Genomic DNA, 13937 nt, shown 5'->3' with positions numbered 1-13937 from the left:
TATACCTCATCTGCCTCCTGATTCTACTTCAATTGCTATTCCTCTGGTTTCAGCATCTTGGGATACTCAGAGCACCCCAGTGGCCCCGGTGTCACCAGTCCTGGACATCACCACCAAAGACATCTCCACTACACAAGCCCCTGCCACCAGCAGGGCCCCCGCCACCACCAAGACCACCACCATCTCCAAGGCCCCCACCACCACGGCCACCACAACCACCTCCAAGCCCCCCACCACTACCAAGATCATCACCATCACCAAGAACCCAGGTAAGGAAACCCTGTCTTCAGCCCCTTGCCTGTCTACCCTTCTTATGGGCTGCCTCCTCCATGTAGTCTTCCATGGCTTCACATGTGAGTCTTCTAGTCATGCACTATGTAAGGAACAGGAGAGTAATGGCCTTAACTAACATGGCCCCCACATAGCTTTCAGTCCATCTTCTCTGCTTCTTCTACAAGGACCACCATGGAGAAGGGCAGTACTGTGACTCTCTCTTGCTCAGTGGGGTCATGCACTTGGCTTGACCTTGGGGCTTGGTTCCTGTGGGCAACACAGTGAACATGCTCTCTGCAGCAAGGAGCCAGGAGTTTGGCTCTACCACTGTTACAGAATTTCCAAGAGGACCAGTCCTAGTGTGACTGGAAACGAGGACTCACCACAGCAGGAACCTTGCTCTGTAAGCCACCCCCTTACCCCTCTGTCATCAATCAGCCTGGCCTCTCCAAAAGTGGGGGCTTGGTAGAATTTCTTGCGGGGTCATATCCTCTCAGCATCTGTCACCTCAAGCTTTATTTGGAAAAGAGCACAGTTCACAGGTGGGGGATTGGCCCCACCTGCTTGTGTAGCCAGGTGGATGTGTTCCATGCCAGGTAGAGCCAGAAGTTGCTCTGACCAGGCCTGAGTCTGGGTGCTAAGCTGTAGGACAGGAAGCAAAAATGATGGCTCCTTGCCTGGCTTTACACACAAGATAATATGAGGTGAGCACCCATGGGATGGTCGAGCATGGATTCTTCATCCACTGCTTCCAAAGCATATGTGCAGAAATGCAATGAACCCCATCTCCCAGCTCTACCAGCCCTGGGGGCTGTGGCAGCTTGGTCAGATGCATGAGGGAAGTTCATTCTCCAGATGAACATGGGAGAATCAACTGTGCCAGCACTGGTGTACGAATGGGTCCCTCTTTTCAGCCAAGGAAAGGAATGGCATGCCTGAACAGGCAAATCCTTGAGCCATGATGCCTGGAGTGACATCACACTCCAAGAAGGTCAACAAGTGTTGTTTCTCAAACTCCACCTTCCTCAGCCAACTCCACCTTCCTCAGGTTGGGCCTTTCTGCCCTTGGGCCTGGGATACATCCAATTGAAGGTGATTCTTTGTGGGGCACACACTAGGGGGGGTTGATGTTCAAGTTGAACACTCAGGGCATGCCTACATGGCACCACTGCCTCCTTGGTTTCAAGGTCTATTGCAGGACTCAGCAAAGCACAGCCTATGGGCCAAATGCAGCCCATGGTCTATTTCTGTATGGCCTAGGTTTGGTCTTTATGTTTCTAAAGGGATGCTTTAAAAAAGAAAATAAAAATATGTGATAGAAACCTATGTTGCTGAAAATCTAAATAGTTACTGTTGGTGCATTACAGAAAAAGTTTGCCAGTTCCTGCTCTACTAGAAATCCATGAGCCAATAAAGTATTGGCTGTATGCTCCTTAAAACTATTTATTACATGGATGACTCCTGACCAATTAGAAACAAAAGTTGACCACTAAGAGTCAGCAAAAATGCAATCAGGGTCCCACAAGAACCAGAAGGTGTGTGTGGGCCTCAGGTCTGGCACCATGTGTGTATAAGGGACATGGGGAGGGAAGGTTCAAGGGTGCTAAAGGGGAGGGTGCCACAGCCTCTGAAGACAGGAGTCAGGGTCAAAATCCCAGCTCTGCCTCCCCCACCTGTCTCTGCAGGCCCTCTCACAGGAGCCAAGGACCCCGGAAAGCCAGGCGACTCTGTCTACAGAGGTCAGTTTCTCAATGCCCAGAGAGAGTGTTGAAGGGTAGAAGGCAGATATGGGGGCACTGGAGATCACACGACCTGAAAATAAGTCCCCAGCATGGTGGAACAGAGGCTGTATGGAGACCTTCTTGCATTCCAGCCAAGTGATAGACCCCAGGCTACTCTACAGAGAACAGGCAGCAAAAGGAAGACAGAAGAGAACAATAATGATGGCATAGCAGCTCTGCTCCCTGCCAGCACCTGACTCTGGGGGGGCATTTACTCACAGACTGTGCAACCCCCTCAAGGCAGGGTCTGCATCCACCCTCATCATCATGCAGAGAAAGGAGACCTGAAAGTCAGCCTGAGGGAAAAAGAGGGTCTGGCAGAAGCAATGGCAGTGCCATTGCTCTTTATCATAAGGCTTCCCCCTTGCAGTTTTTCTAAGGCCCAGATTTCCCTTTACATTTCTCAAAGGGTGTAAACAAAAGAATAATCAATAGAAATGCTATGCAGCTGCAAAGCCTAAAATATTCACTCTCTTGTCCTTTACAGAAAAAGTTTGCCCAACCCTGCTTTATTGCCCCTCCTTGTTCTACCTTCTGTTCCCACAAGGCCTGGGGCTCCCTGTGAGGCCACTTTCGCCTGACCTGGGCTTAGGAGGTGGCTGTGATCTCCTTAGGGTGTGTGGGGGGATCTCTTGAGCAGCATAACAATAGCACTGAAAGTCTCAGCTGCCCCTGTCCCTGCTCAGGCTGGGTGGGGCAAGGGGACACCAGTAGCACTCTGGACCCTGGAGCTGAGGAGGGGGAGGGCCATGTCTGGCTCTAGCTTTTCTGGATGACTAGCTTCTCTTCCACTCTCTCTTCCCTCATCCACCACAGCACCCAGCAGTATCTCCCTGGGCTTCCTGGTGGCAACCAACCAGCTGGCCTCCCAAGAGGCTGCTCACTGGCTGCTGTGCGAGGTGTCTGGTTTCTCACCCCCCGAGGTCTTCCTCACATGGTTGAAAGACCAGCACCCAGTGGAAGCCACCCAGTTCACCACCATGAGCCCGTTGCCACAGGCAGGAAACACCACGTTCCAGACGTGGAGCATCCTCCGCATCCCGGCCACTTCACAGCCACGGCTTGCTACTTACACATGCACGGTCAAGCACGAAGCCTCCCAGAAGGTCCTCAACGCCAGCAGGAACATGGATGTGGGTGGTGAGTGAGGTGGGGCAGGTGGTGCTGGGGAAAGGGAACAGAGTCCCTGGGGGCCGCATCATGGGTGAGCCAGGGCTGAGCACGTACAGGCTTGGTCCGTGGAGGGAATGGGGTCTGCCCTCTAGGCTATGGTAGCCATCACTGCCCTGCCCTCTAGCCCCCAACTCCACACCTTCGACTACCTCCTGTTCCCATGGTTCCCCTTGATATCTGAGAACAGCACACCCATTCTTCCTCCACTCCTGTGCTTCCCCTCCCCCACCCAGTCCTGGCTGTCCACAAACCACTCGCTGGCTGCTACGAGTGGGTCCCGGGGCAGCAAGGTCTCCCAGTGCTGTCCCAGACAGACTCAAAGCAATGGCCACTCCTTGTCCATGGCCAGTTGCAGGTGGCCCCACCCCCAACTCCAACCCACATTCCCACCCCCCCATGATGGTTTGGTACCACAGACAGCTGCGATCACTAGGGACACCTGAGCCTTCCCAGAACCCAGACTCAGCCCATAAGAGACCCAGGCCCTCTGCCCATACAAGAGTATGTGGGGCTCCCCTGGATGCATCCACAACTGGGAATTTAGACTTGGGGATCTAGTGCAAAGATAGACGAGTGTGCATTCCTGGCAAATCCTAATCACACACTGCTGGGGTGGCTGACAGAAGGGGTTTGAGAGGGACAATCACAGTCCACAGCTCAGGGTAAGGGCACAGTGGAAACTTCCTTCACCCTTCCAGCTGAACAGCCCATCTTGGTGTTCTGTGGCACCACAGGTGAGACTCTTCTACCTGTGCCAGACCTGGCTGTGAGGATATTCTGCCACCAAAGGGTCCATTATTGATTGCATAATGTGCGTGTGTGTCAACCTGGAAGTACCTAAGTACATGTGCGTGCTAATATGTAAGGAGAAATACCCAGAACAGCCCAATGGTTGAGGGCTTAGGCAGAGATATGGCTGTCTGTGCCCATGTCTCCACCTATCACCTGCACTATAGGATGCTGGGGAATTTACTATGTCTCCCCCTGCTTCACTCTCCTCACTTGTAAAAGGGGGAACTAACAGGACATGCATCATGCTAGGCGGTGCTCAGAAGCTCCACCCCATTTGTACCTATGTGTAAGAGTCTGTGTGGAACAGGGCAGGGTGTGCACCTGTATGCATGCATGCTGCTATGTGGGTAAGGTGGCAAAGCAAGTGATAGATTGTTGAACCACCTAGCACCCAGCATTGCCATCAGTCTATGTTGATGCTGCCCTGTGCTCTGGAGCCATTTGGTAGTCAAGACTTTAGGAGGTGTGTCCCATCCCAATGTGGAATCTGAGGCCTACAAAGCCTTGGCAAAATCACTCATACTTCTTTGCATGGGCTCTGGCAACACCATAGGCATGGTCACCCCCCTGGGTGACACATACTAGAAACACAGCAGAGCCACAGAGGCTGCTGGAAACCAGGTTAGTGACAACCACCACCTGATCCCAGCTCTAGGCCGCAAGAGCCTGGCCTGTTTCCTGGCACCTATGGAAGTGAATGGGTTGTAATTCTTCCCCCAGGAGACCAAGCCCCTTACCACCCTCCTCGGGGATCAGCCAGCACTGTGCTATGAGGACATGTTCAGGAAGGTCACAGACGACTCTTCTTCCCTGGCCATCTGGAAGTTGGTTAGAACTTCTTCCCTGCTTTAGGCAGCCTCAGTCCCTCTAGAATGAACCATGCCTTAATTACTGACTTAATCATAAGCTCTCCTGCTCTCCCCAATCCCCTGTCAGGTGAGCCTCTCTCCCCTGAGCTTGTGGCTTTCCTTTCCCCAAAAGATCCCCAGTTCCCTCCTCATTTGCCATACATGTCCTGCCTCCCTTGGGGCCTCCATTTGAGGCCAATCCACCGCCAGTCCCTTCTTCCCAAGCAATGTGACACAAACAACATACACAGCACAGGCCTGGCATGTGATTCACCCTCACTAACTGATATAACACACGTAGTCACCATTATTACTATAAAAACACCATCACAGAGATTGTCCCATGCTAGGCCCCCCCCATTTTCCTCCAGCCTTTGTCCTGTTCTTGTCCCCTCCCTCTCAGTTCCCTTCATCACCACCTTACCACCTGCTCCTCCTCTCATGCTCCCTGTCTCATGAAAGCAGAATCTCCCCAGGTCCCACAGACAGAATATGAGTGACAAAGATCACTTTCATCAATCTCACAGTTGACTTTCCAACTCCTGGACACTATGAATCTTCCTTCTTCCTTCCTCTTACCCTCCTCTTTCACCTGGATTATCATCTAGGCCCCCCACTTGTCTCCCCACTACAACTTTTGCCCCCTCAACTCCATCCCTTACGCAGCAGCCAAGATGGTCTTTTAATAATACACATCTGGGTTCTGCTTCTAATTAGAATATAGAAGGTAGCAAAAGACTGCCATCCCTATGAAAAAAAAGAAAACACTATATAAATGTTTAAATCATACTTTTGTTTTAAGTTGTTAAGGAACTGAAGATTCAAAGAAGTCTAACAGAACCAAATTCCTAGGTAGGAAAAGAGACTGGTGACCACTTTAATCATCAATCCTGGCACAGGTGGACAGAAGGATGGGTCATTCATTAGAGGAAAGGGACTCGAATAAATCAGTCACCATGTTCAGTTCTGAAGGGCCTATTATCAGGGATGGGATTTTGGAAGGACCCCAAATGCTCAACTAATTCTCCTGCTAACCAATTCTCTCACAGAGAACATTTGCTAAGCAAGCAACAGCTGGTAGCAGAGCGGAAAAGCAGAGATCTCCAGTCTTGCATGATGCTTAGACCCCAAAGTCCAACTGGAAGGAGGGGTCCAACCCCACCATCAAAACATTTAAAGCCATGGGCAAACTGAAGTTGACTATGCTCCCATGAGCTCCAACCCATCTCAACTCTTGATTAGAATAAAGGATCAGAGGAAAGGGTGTGCCCTCTCTGCACAAATTACGCATAAATATTCTTCTTCAAGTTCTACTATCTGTATATACACTATGTCCAGCATGCAATAAACAATTGAGACATGCAAAGGAGTGGATAAATGTTATTCATAGCCAAGATAAAAAATAGTAAATAGAATTAGATCCACAAATGATCCAGATATTGGAAATAAAGTACAATTCTGATCATTTCGCACCAGCTTAAAATCTTGTTATGGCTCCCCATTATCGTTAGGAAAATCTTCAGACCCTGTGGAAGAGTTTTTCAGGCTCTGCCTGATGAACTGCCCACAGACCATTCCCACCACATTGTAGTGACAGGTGCAAATGGGGCATGACTTCTTGCACCTGAAATTCCCCTAAACACTGCTCCTCCTGCCTAAAGAAACTTTTCTCTGTTCTCATCCAACAAATCCTGCTTAGCATTCATATCTCCACACATTTCCCTATGTCTGAGGAAAGGCTTCCCTGACCTCCAAGCCTGGGCCATATGCCCCATCTGAGGGATCAAGAACACCTGTCTTTTACCTGAATGGTGCACCATCCATGCTGAGTCATCATCATGCTTTTTGTCTGACTAACTCCTGGATTGTAAACAGAATTTCACTCACCACTATATTCCAAGTGTTTAGAGCAGGACTTCTCAAATTATCTGTGATACAGGACCAAGATTTCTACATTTTGTTTGTTTGTTTTAATTTCCAATTTATCATGAAAAAGTGCTTTTGTAAAATGTAGCAAAAATAATTACTGGAAAAATTAAAGGAACAAATCCATAGATATACCAATTTTTTATTATTAGATCCAACAAATCAAAATTTCTAATGCTCACACATGAATTCTAACTTCCTTGTGCACCTGTGACAAATGGTTCATGGACCAGCTCCATTCACAGACCCCATTTCACTCTGACGAGTGCTGGTCAAGCATACATTACATCCTCAATAAATGCTTGTTGGATAAAAGCATATGGAGCACCATTATGAGAAATTCTGTAACCTAAAATGGTTCATATCAGTGATATTTCCTACTTGCAACTGGCTTTCCCAACGTGGTTTGAGTAAGCTTTCCCATAAGTATGCTTAACTGGGCTTGAATGAAATTTCTCTACCATCTTCCTTCTCACTTCAATCTCAAATCTCAAGCCATAAAGGCTTTTTTTTTCTGGCATGTTTATATTTTATTACTGTGATCCATTTTTCTAAGAAAATCACTTTTTCTTTATTTATTAGAGAAATTGTGGGTTTACAGAACAATAATGCATAAAACATAGGATTCCCATATACCACCTCAACAGCAACAACTTGCATTAGTGTGGAACATTTATTACAATTGATGATTGCACATTTTTATAATTGTGCTATCAGTTAAAGTCCATGGTTTAAATTATGGTTCCCTGTTTTGTACTGTAGTTGCATTGATTTTTCTTAAATTTTATTCTGTTACCATATGTACAATCTGATATTTCCTCTTTTAATCATATTCAGATACATATTTCAGTGCTGTTAATTGTGTTCACAATGTTTGCTACCATCACCACCATCCATTACCAAAGCACTTCCATCATTTGAAATGAACAGCCTGTATATTTTAAGCCTCAACTTCCCATTCCCTATACCCACCCATGCCCTGGTAACCTATATTCTAGATTTGGACTCTATAGCTTTGCTTATTCTAATCATCTCAAAACAGGGAGATCATATGATATGTATTCTTTTGTGCTTGGCTTATTTTACTCAACATGATGATTTCGGGGTTCATTCATCTTGTACATGTATCAGGGCTCCACTCCTTTTTACAACTGAATAATATTCCATTGGGTATATATATGCCACATTTTATTTATCCATTCAGTGGTCATTGGACACTTTGGTGGCTTCCAACTTTGCGCAATTGTGAATAATGCTACTATGAGCATTGTTGTGCAAATACCTGTGTCCCTCCTTTTAGTTTTCTGGGTTTTCTACTGGGATTTCAAGGTCATATGTTCTACACTTATCTTTCTAAGAAATAGCCAAACTGTCTTATACAGTAGCTTTACCATTTTACATTGCCACCAGCAATGAATGAATGTTCCTATTTTTCTGCATCTTCTCCAACACTTGTTACTTTTCATTTTTATTAATAGCAGTTCATCCTAATGGGTTAGAAATGGTATCTCATGATTTTGATTAACGTTTCCCTCATGTCTAATGATGTTGAGCATCTTTCCATGTGCTTTGTGGCCATTAATACATTTTATTTTTTTTTTTTTGGAGAGATGTTTATTCAAGTCTTTTGCCCATTTTTAAATTGGGTTCTGTGATTTTTTATTGCTGAGCTTTAGAATTTCTTTATATATTCTGGATATTAAACCCTTAATGGATATGCAGTCCCCAAATATGTTCACCAGTGAATATGTTGTCTTCACTTTTGTGATGAAATCCCTGCATGCACAAAAGTTCTTAATTTTGATTTGTTGCTTATGCTTTGTGTATAAAGTCTAAGAAAGCACTGAATAACACGAGGTACTGAAGATGATTTCCTACAGTTGTCTTTTTGTTTTTTGTTTTTTTGGCAAGAGTGGTACCAGTTTTCCTTGCACTATTTGTTGATGAAACTATTCTTTCCCAATGTGTGGTCATTTCTACCTTGCCAAGAAAATTTTGGCATAAATGTGAGGGTTAACTTCTGGGCTTTCAATTCTACTCCATTGGTCTATATGACCTTATACCAGTACCATGCTGTTTTGATTATTGTGGCTATTTAATAAGTTTTAAAATCGAGAAGTGTGTGTCTTCCAACTTCATTTTCCTTTTTCAAAATAGCTTTAGCTATTATGGGCCACTTACCCTTCAATATAAATTTGATGTTTGGCTTTTCCATTTCTGCAAGGAATGTTGTCACTTTGATTGGTGTTGTATTAAATCTATAAATTGCTCTGTGTACTACTGACATCTTAATATTTAGTCTTCCAATTTGTGAACATAGAATGTCTTTCCATTTATTTCTGACATTCTTTCATTTCTTTTAACAATGTTTGTAGTTATCTGTGTACAAGTCCTTTACATTCTTGGTTAGATTTATTCCTCAATATTTTATTTTTTAGCTAGTATTGTGAATGGATTTTTTTCTTGATTTCTTTTTCCAATTGCTCATTGCTTGTGTGTAGAAAAACTACTGCTTTTTCATGCTAATCTTGTAACCCATCACTTTTCTGAATTCATTTATTAACTCTCGGAGCTTTGATGTATATTTGTCAGGATTTTCTATATATAGGATCATATCATTTGCAAACAGAAAAACTTTACTTCTTCCTTTCCAACTTGGATGCCTTTTATTTCTTTTTCTTGCCAAATTGCCATGTTCTTGATCTGAAGAGGAATGCTTTCAGTCTTTCAACATTAAATAGGATGATAGCTGTGGGCTTTTCATATATACCTTTAGCGTGTTAAGGAAGTTTTCTTGTATTCCTAGAATTCAAAGTGTTTTTATCAAGAAAGTGTACTATAATTTGTCAGATGTCTTCTCTGCATCAATTGGGATTATCAGTGTTTTTTCTTTTAATATGTAAATGTGGTCTATTACATTAGTTACATGATTTTCTTATGTTGAAGCAACCTTGCATACCATGATATATCCTACTAGATCATGGTGTATAATTCTTTCATTATGCTGTTGGATTTGATTTGTTGATATTTTGTTGAGGACTTGTGCATCCATATTCTTAAGAGATATTGCTCTAGGCAGTTTTCTTTTCTTGTGATATCATTCCCTAGCTTTGGTATGATCTTCTGACTTGATATTCTATCAATTATTGAGAGTGGTGTGTTAAATCTCCTATTATTAATATGGAATTGTAAATTTCTCCCTTCAAACCCATCAGTGTTTGCTTCATACATTTTGGGGCTCCACTGTTAAGTGCGTATATATTTATAGTTGTTAAATCTTGTTGAATTTCCCCCTTTATCAGTATATAATGAACACCTTTGTCCCTCATAACTGTTTTTTACTCAAAGTCTATTTTATATTTATTAGTATAACCATCTCAGCTCACTTTTGGTTACATCTGGCATAAATAAACAAATAAAGATCTTCAGTAAAAGAAACCCTTTGGGTAATGATAAATGCCAATATTAGTGTATCATATTTTTGGTATGAAACTCCCCCTTCAATTTCCTACAGGATTTAAAATGCAAATACATAAAGGTAATGCCAAATCTATATATTTAGATGTACAATATACAATGATGTAAGTGGTAACAAGTACAAAAAGTCTTGATGGGACAAAAAAGTATGAGAATAGAATATGTGCATGCTATTGAAGTTAAGTTTGTATCAAACCAAATATGAGGATTATATATTTTTTCCATCTTTCACCCCAAACTAACTTGTATCATTGAATTTATGATAAGTCTCTTGCAGATTCACGTATAGTTGAGTCATGTTTTACTTTGTTTTTTTATCCATTCTGCCAATCTCTACCATTTGACTGCAGAGTTTAATCCATTTACATTTAAAGTCACTACTGATAACACAGGACTTTTGCTGCCATTTTGCCATTTAAGCTTTGTATATCTCATAACATTTTGTCCCTCACTTGTATTAAAGCCTACTATTATATCTACTTCATTTTCGCATGTTGTATAATATTGAATGCCTTCTCATTTCCATATGGATATGCTCTTTCATCTGTTTTCCTTGTGTTTATGATGGACTTAAAACATCCTGAATATATAATCCTCATATTTGGTTTGATACAAACTTAACTTGGAAAGCATGCACATATTCTTTTCTCATACTTTTTTGTCCCATCAAGACTTTTTGTACTTTTTACCACTTACATCAGTGTACATTGTACATCTAAATATATAGATTTGGCATTACCTTGATGTATTTGCATTTTAAATCCTGTAGGAAATTGAAGGGGGAATTTCATACCAAAAATATGATACACTAATATTGGCATTTATCATTACCCAAAGGGTTTCTTTTACTGAAGATCTTTATTTCTTTAAGCTGCTTTGAACAACTATCTAGTGCCTTTCCTTTCATTCTAAACAATTCCTTTATCATTACATGTAGGGCATGTCTGGTGGCAATAAAAATCCTTCAGCCTCTGTCTATCAAAGAATATCTTAATCTTTCCCTCATTTTTTGAAAGAGAGTCTCGCTTGGTGTATAATTCTTGGCAAACAGTTGCTCTCTTTCAGCACTTTAAGTATTTCAATCTACTGCCTCCTTGTCTCCACAACTTCTGTGGAGAAATGAGAACTAAATCTAATTGGGACTCCTACATACCTAACGCATTGCTTTTCTCTTAAAGCTTTCAGAACTATGTCCTTGTCCTTTTCATTAACTCAGGTAATCAGTATGTGACAGGGTACATTTTTCTTCAGGTTTATCCTGTTTGGTATTCTCTGAGCTTCTTAGACATGTATGTTCATGTGTTTTGTTAAGTTCGGAAAATTATCTGTTACTATTTCTTTTACTGTTTATCTGTTACTATTTCTTTTACTATTCCTTCTGCCCCTCTCTTTGTTCTCTTTCTGGGATTTCTCTAATGAGTATATTGCTATGCTTGATGGTATCCCATAGCTGTCTTAGGTTTTAATATTTCTTTTTTTTCGTTCCTAAGCCTATCTCATTTCAAATGTCTTGTCTTTAAACATATTTATTTCTAATACCAGGTCCAATCTGCTCTTGAAACTCTCATGGGCCTCTTTCATTACAATTATTGTGGTCTTCAACTCCACTAGTTTTATTCAATTCTCATACTGTTCATTCATTGTTTTCCTGATATTCTTTAGTTCTTTCTCTGTACTTTCCATCAGCCCTGTAAGCATAATGATATCATATTTTTAAAGCCTTTGTCAACTTCCAACTCTACCCTTTCGTAGGGAGGACAGAAACAATGACTACTGCTGCCATTGTCCAAGACAGGGTCAATAAGTGTCCTCATCGTCAGGCCTTTACCAATGCAAATTTGATTATCAAAAGACTTGATCAGTGCTTAGTCAGCATTGCCCACCCCAGCTTTGGGGGAATAGGAAGTTATGTCCTTTTCAGTCACCAGCTAGTTGACCTGGGACTGAACTTCAAGGTGCCCTGCTGTGAAAATGAAGAATAGGCACTGGTAGTTGCTGTGCAGGGAGAGCAACTTGCTATTCTTTATCATAGTTTATCAGCCTCTTCCTCCTCCTTCTCCCTGAATGCTGTACAGTGACCTTCTGGCTTCTAGAGTTTCAAAATAGTTGTTTCAGATAGCATCTGCCTGTTAAATAGATGTGTGTGTGTGCATGTATGTGTAAGAATTGAGTCCTGGAGCTCCCTACTCTGCCATCTTCCCCTGAATTCTCCCCATAAGAACTTTTTTGTTACACAAATTTGGTCATGACCTGCCCTTGCTTGCAACCATTAATGGTTCCCTATTGGTCTTAGGATGAAATCACCAGCATGTTCTGGGTATTTCTCAAATCTGCTTCCTCTCATGCCACATACTGTGTGCTCCTTGTTCCAGCAATACTAGGCTGTTTTCAGCCCTTCCTGGTGTCGTATGCTCCCTCATGACACAAATACAAGGCATTTGTGCATGTTGTTCCTCCTTCTTAGAATGCAGATCCCTCCTGTCTTTGCCTGGCTAATAACCCCTTCTTTTGTATCATGAGAGTTGCTTCTTAAGAAAGGCTCGCACTGGGCAACCTCTCTGAGCCAGGTGCCCTGTGCACATAGTTAAGCCCTACCCAACCTCCCTTATGCCCTTGTTGGGGGAGCCATATTGATTATTTGCAAGAGTATTTGGTTAAGGTCTCTCTGTCTCACTTAATACTACATCATACATCTAGCTCTGTTGAATATCCAGTGCCTAGCACAGTCCAGGTAGGGAGAAGGGACTTAATAGATGCTTTCTGAGTGAACACATGGATCAATGAAAACATAAATGCTTGATGGAAAGAAAAGCTAACCTTTAGGTAGAGTTTTCCTTGAGCTCAACTCCCTTAAATGTTGGGGCCAGGCAGGGAGGTGGCCCTGGTCAGCAGGTCTGGAATCCTTTTCATCCAGCATCCAATTATTCCCCAGGCCAGACCACAACATCTTTGGTCCCTCAGAGTGAGGAGGAGAATCACGACAATTACATGGACCTTGATGAATTTAGCAGCCTGTGGACCACACTGTCCACATTTGTGGCCCTCTTCTTCCTCACCCTGCTCTACAGTGGCTTTGTTACCTTCATTAAGGTATGTGGGAAGGGAGGTGCTAATCACATTAGTCTTTGCCACTACCTCACTGGGCAGCCAGGCCTCCTTTAAGGCTCAGGCTCCCCTCCATGCAGGAGTGGAGGTAGGATGAAATATTTGTTAGAGGCTTTTCCAGGGAGACATACTGGAGTTAGTCCCAGAATTCTGGAATGGACAATACAGGTCTGTGGGGCCTAGAAACTGCGTGGAACCATCCAAGGGCACAGAACACTGATCCATTTCTAAGGGGACTTCCAGGGCCTCTCAGCCTATGGCTGTAGAGCTGTAGCCCTCTCCTCCTCCTCAGACTTCCACACTGCCTGGTACTTCTACTGATGGCCTTCCAGGATGACAGACACTTCACATTTGCCCTAGAGGAGGAGATGGGCAGGTAGAGGTTCTGAGATTCACAGTGCCCTTGCCTGTTTTCTTTGGAAGGATCACCTCCCTCTGTAGGGGTTAGGATGTAAATCCTGGGACCACCCCTGTATTTGAGTCTGCTTGGGCAGGAGCGGGAATTAAAAACATGCCCTGGGCCCCATCCTACCCCAAATGTCCCCTCTTAGGAAAAAAATGA

General features: G+C 43.4%; 1 gene segment (V, D, J or C); it reads left to right on the top strand.

Annotated features, from left to right (window-relative positions):
* Positions 1-13937, top strand: part of LOC143677354 (Ig delta chain C region membrane-bound form-like) — a 40604-nt gene that overhangs the window by 16509 nt on the left and 10158 nt on the right. Inside the window, 4 exon segments of the C gene segment in view lie at positions 54-269; positions 1959-2012; positions 2871-3194; positions 13203-13360. Of these exon segments, the coding sequence occupies positions 54-269; positions 1959-2012; positions 2871-3194; positions 13203-13360 (752 nt within the window).

The sequence above is a fragment of the Tamandua tetradactyla genome, chromosome 3, assembly GCF_023851605.1.
Source record: "Tamandua tetradactyla isolate mTamTet1 chromosome 3, mTamTet1.pri, whole genome shotgun sequence".
Classification (NCBI taxonomy): domain Eukaryota; kingdom Metazoa; phylum Chordata; class Mammalia; order Pilosa; family Myrmecophagidae; genus Tamandua; species Tamandua tetradactyla.
This window is presented reverse-complemented; position numbering and strand designations above follow the sequence as displayed.